The 13,021-nt window shown below is 36.6% G+C and overlaps 1 protein-coding gene across 2 annotated transcripts in view; it reads right to left on the bottom strand.

The window, feature by feature from the left end:
• Positions 1-13,021, bottom strand: part of GABRB1 (gamma-aminobutyric acid type A receptor subunit beta1) — a 414,382-nt gene that overhangs the window by 97,520 nt on the left and 303,841 nt on the right. For both annotated transcript variants that reach the window (XM_057728438.1, XM_057728440.1), the window contains exon 5: positions 10,074-10,156. In XM_057728438.1, the coding sequence (XP_057584421.1) occupies positions 10,074-10,156 (83 nt within the window). The remainder of the gene's footprint in view (positions 1-10,073; positions 10,157-13,021) is intronic.

Below are 13,021 nucleotides of genomic sequence, written 5' to 3'. Positions count from 1 at the left end.
TGTAGGCCAATAGCACCAGCATCACCTGGGACTGTGCTAGAAACACAGCCCTTTGGGCCCCAGCCCAAGCTCATTAAAGCAGAATGCATCTTAACAAGCTCCCTGTAAGCATGTGAACGTTTGACAAGCACCTCAGGGAGCTTATCAGACAAATGATGGGTTTCCACTCTGACAGTTTTGGAGGTAAGAGCAGGCAATTCTTTGGCTCTACTCAGTGAAGTTTCTTGTCTGAATTGTAGGTCTACATAATCTCAGTACTGGGAATACAATCTATTTGGAATCAATGCAGTCAGCTAGTGGGAGCTCTGTGACGAATCTGCTCTTCCACACAATCAAATAAGGACAGTCATTGCCTATGAGACAGGTTGCAGGAGATGAACAGAGAAATTATTTCATTTCTTATGGTCAAAAGAAATAGACCTTGCTCAATTTCGGTTTGATAAAACTATTCCTGTAAAAAATACTGTATGATATCACTTACATGTAGACTCTCAAAAATTACAACAAACTAATAAAAAAAAAACAAACCAAAAAGAAGCAGATTCACAGATACAGAGAACAAACTAGCGGTTACCAGCGGGGAGAGAGAAGGGGGAGGGGCAACATGGGGGTGGGGGAAACAGGGTTATTATGAGATTACATGAAATCATGTATGTGAAACTTTTGAAAATTGTAAAGTACTATAAAAATTTAAAGAATCTTTTGTTCGATTAAAAAATAAAGTAAAATAAAAACCAAAAACAGACAATAAACTATTCCTGTACAGCCTGTTGCTATGTATTCATTCAGGAATAAATTGTTAACTAGCTTTTTTTTTTAACATGATGGCTAATGTTACGAAAACAGCTAATGTCCATGCCTCTCTTTCCCAAGTAGATAACTCCATTTACCACAGCATCATACAAATTAAAGTTTCATTGATTGCATTCATATCAATATATGGTATATATATCAGGACTTTAAAATAGTGTCTTGTAACAACTTGACTCATTATTACATGGATTTGAAAATCTGATTGAAGCACTTATTTCCAATGAAAGGCAGGGTCCATTGGTCTACCTATTTATTTCAAGGCATGCACTTTTAAAGAAAAAAACATATTGGAGCCTTCTGCCAGAGGGGATAAAGGAAAGAATAGTTTCAATTTTTTCCTTTGATCATTTCAGTGATTTTTTTCCTTTGAAAGAAATTGTGCTATTTTCTGTTCTTTGCTGTACTTTCTTCTTTCATTTCTGTGTTTCCATTCTGTTTCCCATTTAGAGAGCTGGGTCTATTGAAGAGATGGTGAAAAAAATTGAAAAGCAAAAATTTAAAGCATGACAGCCTTAGAGCAGCGGCAGTCATACATGGCCGTATATTAAAATCACCTGGAGAGCTGAAAAATTGCTTGTGGAAGGGCTCACCTTCTGCAAATTCTGATGTTATTGGTCGGGGGTGATGTTATGGGTGTCGATATTTTTTAAAAATCTCCCTTCTAAAATCTTTGATCTTGAAGATAAGAATAAAGCAACTTAAACATGGAAATTGACACTGAAATGAAAACTACATTATCTATATTAATTATTTGGTTCCTATATGAATGTGGTTCACAGAACAAACCAAGTCAAGACCTCTCAGGAGAATATGTCCATTTTCAAGGTTATAGATGAACATGAATCACAATTATGAGCAATAAAAACTCTTGGAAACTATAGCACCATTGCAGTCAGTCAAGCCTAACACTAAATTGATTTAGGGAAGAGAATCTGTAGCCATTTAGAAGAAGGGTTTCTGACCATTGTATGATCTGCTGCAATTATACAAGTGACCTGGTAAAATAATAGTTGTTCTTAAATCATATCAGTGTTCAGTTTCGTTGGCAAAAATGTCAGAAAATAAATGCTTACACAGGAACTGAATTGAGACTGATTCAGTAGAGAGAAGGACCAATTAAAACCTGCTTTGTTCTCAGGTGTGTGCTTTGCATTCAGATAGAGCGTACTCCCAAACCACCCAACTCCCACACAGTGGGGAAGCTAGAGAGGAGTTTTCTGCGGACAGTATGAATGGGGAGTAAATCTTAGATGTTCAAGTCAGATTGCTTGAGTTCAAATCCCTTTTGGACCACTATAGTTTTGTGACCTGGGCAAGTAACTGCCTTGGGGCTTTGATTTTCTTCTCTGTAAAATGGAGTAAAACAATAGGGGTTTTGGTGAATATTCAGTAGGAAACTGTTAAGTGCCTGGCCCGTAATATATAGTCAATGCATATCAGCAGTCATTATTATCGTTTGGATCCTAGGTGAACGAAAGCCTTCAGTTTAGCAAGGGTGTCCAGTTCTATAAGATAAAAGTTCCATTCAAAACTGTGTCTTTAAGTGTTTGGTTAATACCTAAAACCTTTAGAGAAAACAATACACTTTATTTTGACTTCTTCTTTGGAAGCTAGTAGCAAAATGGTCATCCATCAGAACATCAAGAAGAGACGAAATTTCTAGAATTCTAAATCTGTAAATCAGAGAGCTTCTCATCCATCTACACAGCCACTTACTCATGCATGGGAAAGAAACTTAAATTGTCTAGAGGGTAGAAGTAAACAGCTATGAGGCTAACTTTATAGACAAGTTGATTATGAAACTAATTTTCATAAAAGGAACTCCATTCCCCCACTGTCTTTTATTTTCTGACTTTCAAAGATCAGAGACTTTTCAGAAAGACCGCTTTTCCAGAGTTTCAAAAAAGCAGCCTGGAAAAAGGAATACATTAATTCAGAAAAGATTCCCTTCTTCCCTACACCCACCCGCCCTGCTCATCAAAAAGACTATGGGCCCTAAAATTCGTTAACATTTCTATGAACATAAATGTGAAATATTCATTTTCATTAAGTAGTCTACTGAATATGGCAAAATCAAATTTATCTAAGAAGATATCCAATGCTGCTAATTTCCTTGACAATGGGGACATAAAGCAAGGGAAGCCATGAATCATTCATGAAGTTCAATTTACTTCTGTTATTTTTGGTGTTTAGTATCCGTGAATAGAAAGTGTGCAGCATGTTGTAGATGCTATTTTTATTTCAGATCAGAATTAATGATTTGGCAGGCAGCGATAAAGTAAGAATGATTCAAAGGCTTTGCTTGTAATTGTCCTACATTTCATATTTTTCTTGTATTTATATATTCATCTACTCATAACTTTTTAAAATGTTCTAATATACTTTATAAATCAGGATCACTTTATAACCAATATTTTAAGCAAGCACATAAAGTAATTTACTGGTAATGTAACTAAACTGAATAACTCCCAGAGTTCTAAATTTTAGGGCTCAAAGAGATCTTTAAGGCTATATAATTAACAGCCCTCTCAATGAGGAATGTCTTCTACATTAAAACTGGTAGGTGGCCATTTCCAATTAATTGAAGTGTCTCTGTTGGAAAGAAGTCTTTCTAAGGGGGAACTTTTTCATGAATGGGCCTTTCTGGTTATTGGATAGTATTTTTTTTTTTCGATTCTGCATCTACCTTCTGGCCACTTCTGCCATCTGTCTGCTTGGTTGTTGCTGTATCACCAGCACTTATTCTCACACAAAGAGTTTGTAGTCACCACTTAAAAAATGCTATTTGAATTGAATGGGTTCAAATCTAGCACTCTGGGTGTGATGATTAATTTTCTGTGTCAACTTGACTGGGCCCCAGGGTGCCCAGATATTTGGTCAAACATTATTCTGTGTGTTTTCAGGAGGGTGTTTTTGGATGAGCTTAGCATTTAAACTGGTACACTGAGTAGACTGCCCTCCCTAATGTGGGTGGACCTCATCCAATCAGTGGAAGGCCTGAATTAAAACAAAAAGACTGACCCTCTATGGAGTAAGAGAGACTTCCTCCTGCCTATCTTTGCACTGGGACAATCAGCCTTTTCCTTCTTTTTAGACTCAAATTGAAGCACTGGCTCCTCCTGGGTCTCAAGACTGCTGGCCTTCAGACTGGAACTATACCATCAGCTCTCTAGTTTGCTGACTCACCCTGCAGATTTTGGGACTTATCAGCTTCCATCATTGCATGAGCCAATTCCTTATTATAAATCTCATCTCTCTGTATGTATACATCCCATTGTTTCTGTTTCTCTGGAGAATCTTGATTAATACACTGAGAAACACCAAACGTAAGATTTCTCTTCTATGACAGCATTTAAAACATTCAGAAATGGCTATTATGCCTCCCTAAAATTTTCTTCCCAAATATCTTGGTCTCCTCCTCTGAAGGAAATTATCTTAACATGGCACTGAGAACAGGGAGTGATTCTCCATTTGTGACTTTACAAGGGCAGACTTTTGCAGAAGTGCTCCTGCCTCATGTCTGGACACTAATGTTAATTCCAGGTGTTACTATAACACATTATATAACTAAAATCTAGCAGTTCAGCTCTGTAAACCTCACATTTTCTTGGAATTTTCCATAGATAAATTAGGTCATTTTATTAGACACATTTTTCTTATCACTTGCTATTTTTGTGGACAAGGAAAAAAATTATTTTGGAAATAATCAAACATGACTATGGCTTGACACTCTGTGTAGATGTTGCTACTATCAAGATGTTTAAATCAATACAATGACAATTTTCTGAGACTAAGAGATGGATTGAATAAATGCTTCATTAAACTGAATACATTAAGACAATGCCCACGTTAAAAGTTTCCAAACCATTTTAAAAAATAAGAAACAAGTATAAAAATAACCAGGTATCACTAAGTGCTACCTTTGTTTGATAAATTGGTTGTGATTCAGGTGTGAGGGATGTAGACAGTTCACAACTCAAGTGAAGCACAAAGATTGTAGTGGTTTATCACGCTTACCAGTCTATGAAAATTCCTAACATAATTAAAATGTTAGGTTTTTCATTATCTGGCTCTTGGTTGAACATTTACAATCTTAAATTTTTGAGATGGTCTTAAAACATGAATATAAAATTGCATAAGTGAGAGAATATTTTATTGCAAGTAAAACATTCCTTCCTTAAATCTTATCTGAAAAATATTGACTAGACTTATCTTTCAAAATTCAAAAGACTCGAAAAGTTTGGAGCTAAGAAATTTAGCCTACATTCACTTCATGAATATTTATTGTCAGGTACTAGGCTGGGTTTTAATTATTTTGTTGTGAACAAAACAATGATCCTTTCCTACATGGAGTTTTTAATCGTCAGAGGGAAGAAACAATAAATGCAGAAGCAAACAAACACTACTAAATGCTGTATGAGAAAGTAACAGAATTTTGAAAGAAATACTGGGGGTTCAGGTTGGATTCGCAGGAAAGCCTTTTGTTGGAGGTAGCATCTTAAATGAGAACTGAAAGATGAGAAGAGGAAAAGCCAAAAGAACCATCATGGGGAAAGCACTTTGGCCAGAAGGAACAAGATGGTGAAGATAAGATGATGAGAAAGAAGAAAGATCAGTCTGCAAGAAATAGAGAACCTGTGGTGTTGGAATTTCATGCAGTAGGCAAGGGAAAGGTGGCTTCAGGTGAGAATGGCGATACTGAGGAAGGGTCAGTCCCTCAGAAGCTTGAAAGTCAAATTAGGAAGCATGGAAAGTTTTCTTGGTGTGATGAGAAGTCTGAATATTTTAAAGCATAGAATAATATGATCCAATTGACATCTTGCAAAGATGACTCTGGCTACTGGGTAGAAAATGAGTTGGTGGGAGTCAAGGGTAAAAGTAAGAAGATCAATAGCAAGGTGGCTACAATGATTCAGGCAAGAAGTCATGGTGGTTTAGAGAAGATGGGTGGCAGTGGGCTGGAGAGAAGTGAATGGTTTTGATAAGTATCTGGCAAGTAGAATGGATGGTACTTGACAATAGATTGGATGGGAGGAGTGTGAGGGGGAGGAAGCTGTCAACAGGATTCTGGTTGGAGAGTGAGATTAAGAAGGCTGGAAAGGAAACTCATTTGTGAGGGAAAAATTGATAAGTTTTAAGAAAGTTAAGTTTAAGATGCTTTGAAACATCAAAGTAGATATGCCAAGAAAAGTACGGTGTACATCGATCTGGGGCTTAAAAGAGATCTGAGCTGCATCCTAATTCTTGCCCTGCCACCAGGTTCATCAGTACCATTTTTTTTTTAGGTTCCATATATATGAGTTAGCCTACAGTATTTGTTTTTCTCTTTCTGACTTACTTCACTCTGTATGACAGATTCGAGGGCCATGAGCTGGAGCTATACATTTGGAGATCATTGGAATAAAAATGGTGTGTAAAAAGAGGTCCATTGCCACCTTCCTGAGAAGAGTGTCAGTGGACGTGGGAGATGGGTAGGCAGGGTCTAGGTTACAGTGGGTTGAGAGGAAGCTGAGGCAATAGACAACATATACATACAATTATTTAGAGTAGTTTTGAGAAAAAGGAAGTAGAGAGATCAGAAAAAGCTGAAGGGGAAGTAGGAGGATCGAATAGAGGTGTTTGTTATGAGAGGAGTTTTCAGCTTGTTTTTAGGCTGTGCGAAAAAAAGAGGTAGCAGAGAGGGTGAGACTGAGGATCTGAAAGATCAGGGGTGGAGGTGTGTGTGAACTTGAGAAGTTCAATCACCAGAGGAGGAAGGAGGGGTTCAGGGTCAGCTTTAAAAGGAAGAGGAGCACCTCTTCCTCTTAAACACAGGGGGCTCACTTAGAATGGTGAGGATATGAGGACATTTAGAAGAAGATGGGTGAGACTGCTGAGAGACTTCAGACCAGAAATGGCCTCTATTTGGGGGACGGGGTAGTGAGAGGCGGCACTATCTGCTGACACCGAGAGGGTGAGATTAGGGTTGAGATGTTCTTCAATCATTGCTGCAGAAAATACATAGGAAGAGGCATTAGACTCCTTTGTGATTGTTGTCCCAAAGCCCTTCTATATTTCCATGAGACTTGTAGTTATCAAACCTTTATGTGATAGCTTTATCGATTTCGAATTCCAAGTCCTTTTAATACTAAATTCCTTGATTGATTTTTTCCATGTGCCATTAACTCATTTTATAGCATCCCAGGGCTATGAAGCTATTACTGTGCTCCAAGTTCAAGTAAATTTTCAATTTAACAACGCTTTATGGCCCTCCTAATTTTACTCAGTTAGATGACATTAAAGAAAAACAAAACATCTTTAATTTGTCTCAAAGAACCTAACCAAAGAAAACATTTCCCCATCCTTGGGATTGTAATGGAAGAGAATACAGACTAGTAAATTTTGTAAGGTAGATAAAGTTGCTATTATATTGGTCTCAAAAGTATGATTGGTTCAATCTTATATTGGTGAAATGTCTACTTTATCATTCCTATTCCCCAACTGACACTAGACTCTCTCATTTGTAATCACTTTAAAGCTCAGTTATGGTCTTCATAAAATGGCAATTCAGGGAGACCTGTTTCAGCAAATAATGCAACACATGTTTCTTCTTGAAGAGTTAAAAAATAGATGGATAACAAATTTAATATTTATTAACACTTAGCAGCATATCGATTATGTACTTAGGCAGGAACAAGCAAAGCTCATTTGGACTCCATAGTATTGCCTATATGTTACTTCGTCTCTTGAAGTTATTCTCTTAAGATTTAAGATCTCTTTACATTGGTTTATCTATTGTTAAGAAGGGATACATTTTAAGGAAAGTATTAGAGCTAAGCAATGTTGTCATTTGAGGCTTTTAAATTTTGCTTTTTAGGGTAACATCAATAGAATCAGGACTTCTTGGTTTACAAACTACCCTTTCTCCACAGTTGCAATCATTTGACACGACCTAAGAGCTAAATTCTGCTTCAGCTTCTGGGATCTACTCTAACTTTTATCAGGGATAATTTTAGGAAATATAGACCAGTCTTTGGTTGATTCAGCATCCTTAATCTAGCTGGGAGTGGTTCTGATTTGTGCTGTACTTCTAATCATTGACATTCTGCTTCCTTTCCCAGCAGTTAATTACAAGATTCTATTATAGAGAATAGATTACCTGTGTCTGAATCCCCACTTCACCACTATCTTTACCTTGTGGCCTCGGGTAAGTTAGTTTACTTCTCTGAGCCTCAGATACATTCTCTCTCAAATATTGTTAGAAAGACTTCTGTTACAGAGGTGTTATATTAATGCCTAGCTTTTGTACGCATAGAAGGCAGTTCCCTGTTTTTTCCCTTTCTCCCAAGTTCCTATCTTTCTACACTCCTCATTACACAAATTCTTACAGGCCTGGGTTTCTGCTTTGCTTTAGGCAAACATCTTTAGGGACTAGAGATCTGTGATCTGCTGTTGGATCACTTTATGATGGTCACCATCTGCCTACAGTCCTATGTATTAATTGATTTTAGGGTCCCAGTTACCATACCTCATCCAACTGTCTAGACAACTGATTGCACCTTACTGAATTACCTCAATGATTATCACATACCTGGGTCACTACTTATTGCCTGACACCATATCTTACGATAACTTTGGACTCTGTGATTGTTTGGGCCTTCCCCATCCCTGCGCCACAAAAGTTATGTTTAATTCTGCCTCATTTATAGTATTGGTTTTGGTCATTGTATGATGTGGTAAATGGACCTAAAAGTTATCTATTTTCTAAATATGAATAAAGAAAATTTCCTACTTAAAGAAAAATGTAAACCTGTAATAACAGAAAGACTCAATATGTATATTACATAAAATATGAATTTCGGGAGAATGATAATTTATGCACAGAATCAATTCAAGTAGTCGGCAAAATTCATTGCTTCTTTAAGTGAATGATGTAGACATTAGATCTTGGAATTTTGACAGATTGTCATGTCCTAATGTGGTCCAGCAGAAGCAAAGGTAAAAAAAATCACAATCAGTGGAAGAAAGGTCAAGAGTAAAAGACAACCTGTATGAATTCTCTTTCCATGTCAGTTCCAAAAGCTAATGGCTTACCTACTTAGCTAAAGTTCTTATTTATAAAACATTAGCCAGTAATAAATTACTGGGTTTATATTTCATTCCTATAGTTTGAATTTGCTTGTCATTGGCATTTAAACCAAAAGTCACCATTAATACTTTCACATATTAAAAACTTTCAGCCAACTTATTTATGTAATGCATTTTAAAATTAGAATATTAATTAAAGAATAGCTTATGAATGTTATTCATCCCAGGTTCTGGTGGTAATAATGTCTATGCCTGAATCTATATCTATATCTACATAAACATCTTTATTTCTATGTCTGTATTCAGTAACACTAGAAAATGAATGTAATTACTTAATAATCAGACAATGGGGAATACATTTATTGTTTAATAATACTAGAGGATCACCTGGAATTTTCCCATTTTTCTTTACCATTTTGATGTTTATGTCTGGGAAGCATTTTAAATGATCTAAATAAATATCTGTCTAGTCTCATATTTTATTAAGTGATATTGCAATCCTCTGAATTACCTATGGCACTTTCTGTGCCCCTGAAGACCAGAAATGGCCTTGGACTGGTATTCACAATAAATGGGATCAAATGTCTGCAGGTTGATGGTTGAGAAACAATGAAACCAAGATAATCAATCAGATTAAACCTTAGTGACTAAAATATTCTAATTGTTAAGAAAGCAATCAATGAAAAATAGCCCAAGAAGACAAAGCTAAACCACAAGCCTCATGAATACCATTTATCATCTTGTTCTTCCCATGAAGAAAGACAATTGCACACAAAACTTTACTGTAGTGTTTTTCTAAAAGACAGTAATTTACAGTCCTTCAGGTGGACAGACTACAGAGCCAAAAACAATCTCAGAAAGTCTTTTTGCATTAAAATATTTTTCCTTTCTTATTCACACAGCTTGGGTATTGGAAGGTCTTGGGAGAAATTCAATTCTGAGAAGGAGAAAGCATGAATTTATAAATTGTCCAGCTAAAATAAGTGGACTTTCCTTAGCGGTTCAAAGAGATAGCTGTATTGAAGTGAACCTTAAGCCTCCAATACAGAGGAAAATGTTACTGCGAACCCTTTGAAAAGTTGGCAGAGTAGTGTAGCTAAAAATATCCTGGTATCAATTACTCAGCACAAGGTTGAATTTAATTGGGTCAAGCAGACATCCCTCTTTTTTGTTCCCCTGGCCAAGTAACTCACAACTTTCAATCTCCAGGGTGCAGTTTTGTTCATCCAGAGGGTATCTTCGTAGATCCATCATACACGCAGCTGTGGTTGTGATCCTGTCATGGCGAGAGAGAGAAAAGATGGCATCGTAAGGACGGTGACTTTCATTTTCAGGCTTTCCAGCCCTGAATCATGCCTACCAGTTGGCATCAAAATTTTGTGATTAAAAATTTTGAAGACAGGCAGATGGAATTTGAATATTTCCTTGCTGTTCACTAGCAGTGTAAGGTTGCGCTAGTTAATTTCTCTGCAGGAGCCTCAGTCCCCTTAATCAAAACACCGACTGCCTAGAATGGCTGTGAGGATTAAAAGAGATAATGTGTGCGAAGCTCTTAGCCCAGTGCTTCATACTTAGTAAGTACCCCACAAATGATGGCCGTTATTATAGCTATTATTATCCCATGGCCCTTCCTTTATTTACTAGCCTCCTAGCAAGGTCTTTTCCAGCATCTGCAGCAAGTCCGGCTTTATGAGAAGGAGAACATGGACGTTATGCATCAAAGCCCACCTTCCTCCCCTGCTACAACCTAATGATACAATAAGAAAAGCAACAACAACAACAACAACAACAACAACAAAATTTGTCCTTCATGACTTTTGATGCCTCACACTCCCTGCTGTTAGAGAAATTTGTCAGATTCATCTCTGAGACCCTGGTTTACCTAAACCCAGTAGATAGCATATAACCAGTAAAGAAACATGATCCTATGATCAGTGTTTACACCATATTTACCAGCTCCAGTTTAGCTTATGTATCTATGCAAACCCAAGGGTCCTGACTCTAGATATCCTACCTGGGTTTCCATTATCCCTCCATTTTCTCATGCCTAGGCTGGTTTTGGGGACTGCACTGTCTGAGAGAAACTGAAATTCACATGGCCAGTCCACTCATACAAACATTTGATATCACTCTGGAATTGACAAAACAGTTTTCTTTAAAAAACTATTTACATGGTCCCTTTTCACAAAATAAGGTGTAATCACAATTTAAAAAAATCCAAAATTCAAATTTAATAATAAGCTTCCTTTTTACCTTAAGCCCCAGGAGTTACAACATTGGAAAATTCCCATACATACTCTGTGTGCAAATAGAAGCCCAGCTGTGTCTTCTTATGGGGGAACTTCTTAGTTAGAAGACTACCACACACCCTGTTCTGAACCTAGCTTGTTTTCATTGATAATGCATCTTGGATTTGGTTCCATATTAGTAAATAATCAGCTATCTGTAAAAAAAGTTACTGTAATGTATTGAGTTATATGGAAATACCATCATTTATTTTCCTAATCACCCTTTAGTGGATATTTATGTTGTTTTATATATTTTACTTTTACAAATAAAGATGCTCTGAATATACTGGTACACTCTACTATACTGACTACATTGACTGAATATTTCTAGAAAGAGAATTGTTATAAAGAAGTGGTATATGCATTTTAAAGTTTGCCACATTGCCCTTCATAGAAGTTGAATCAATTTACACCCTCATCAACAGTGCATGTAAATTTGACAGAGTTCTTTTCATACCTATGTTTTTTGAGGCTGTCAAGGCAAGTTATTGTTTTGGTTATTTGCGTTAACCTAACAGGCACCTTGTTCCTAAAAACATTATTAGAAAAAACCCTGGACCTTCCCAATTTCTGTTTGGCTTTCTTTATGAAAGATAAAAGTGAAGATTCTCTTTGAAGCCTTTCTTAGACAGGATGTTGGTCAATTAATCAGATTGATTTGAGCATTAGACAAGAGCAAAAGGAATTTTCAAGTTTAATTAACAATTTTTTAAGTGTTTCACAAAAGATTTGAAGACTGGTTGTATTCCAGAATTTAGGACATAAAAGGATTTTACTAGATTACTTTCTGCTTCCTGCTTCCATAATCATATGACTTGATTAATTTTTTCATTTCACAATATATCATGAATATCTTGTCTGAAAATACAATGCCACCACATTCTTTTTAAGGCTTGCATAGTGTTTGAAACACCCTCAATAAGACAACACAATAAATATTTAAAAACGCTTAAAAATATTATCTCTCTCCTTTACTATATTCTTTGTTGAACAGCTGCTTATGAATAAAAAAATTGTGAAGATGTGAATATTCTCTAGGAATTACTAAAGTGTGGCATCCTTATGATTCTACGACTTAGCCAATTCTTTTCAACCAGGGATAATTTCTACCAAGAGGGGACATTTAACAATATCTGGAGACAGTTTTGATTGTCAGGCTTGCGGTGGAGGGTGGATACTGGCATCTAGCGGGTGGAGGCCAGGGAAGCTGTTAAACATCCTGCAGTGCCCAGGACAGCTCCCAATAATTAAGAATTCCCCAATCCAAAATGTCAGTAATGCTACAGCTGAAAAACCCTGTTAAACCAGTGCTTTCAAACATTTTTCCTCTGAGGAAAATTTTAATAAAATGAAATCTTATAGAGAATTTCAACATATAAAATACAGATGAAATAAGTGAAAGCCATATGTTGTTAATATAGATTTACCATATAAGTTCAAACGTTGACATCCATTTTAATGAGCACACACATTTGAAGGCAGGAATTATGATGAGAATTATGGTCTTAAATGTCCCTCAGCACCAATTATTTTTGTGTTATGTTTTATTTGTATGGTATTGAGAAAATCCTAACAAATATTGAAACACTTGCTTCTAAAATCTTACGTGACCAGGCATGGGCTACACTGAATTAGGGAGGAAAACTACCCATCTGCTTTGTAGCTGCCTCTGTAATCAATGGCACCTTTGCAGATGGTTCAGATACATTCGTAGGTGGTTGGTCTCTAGGAGGTACTTGGCGGTGGATTAAAAGGAAGCTTTACGCGGTGTTCTATGCTCCGCGTAAGCTAACCTGGCAGCACAAGTTAATATTATGATGGTCTTGAATGCAATAAAATGTGGTAGAGGACAC

This window comes from Hippopotamus amphibius, chromosome 3, assembly GCF_030028045.1.
Source record: "Hippopotamus amphibius kiboko isolate mHipAmp2 chromosome 3, mHipAmp2.hap2, whole genome shotgun sequence".
Taxonomy (NCBI): domain Eukaryota; kingdom Metazoa; phylum Chordata; class Mammalia; order Artiodactyla; family Hippopotamidae; genus Hippopotamus; species Hippopotamus amphibius.
Note: the sequence above shows the minus strand (reverse complement) of the source record. Positions and strands in the feature narration are given on the sequence as shown.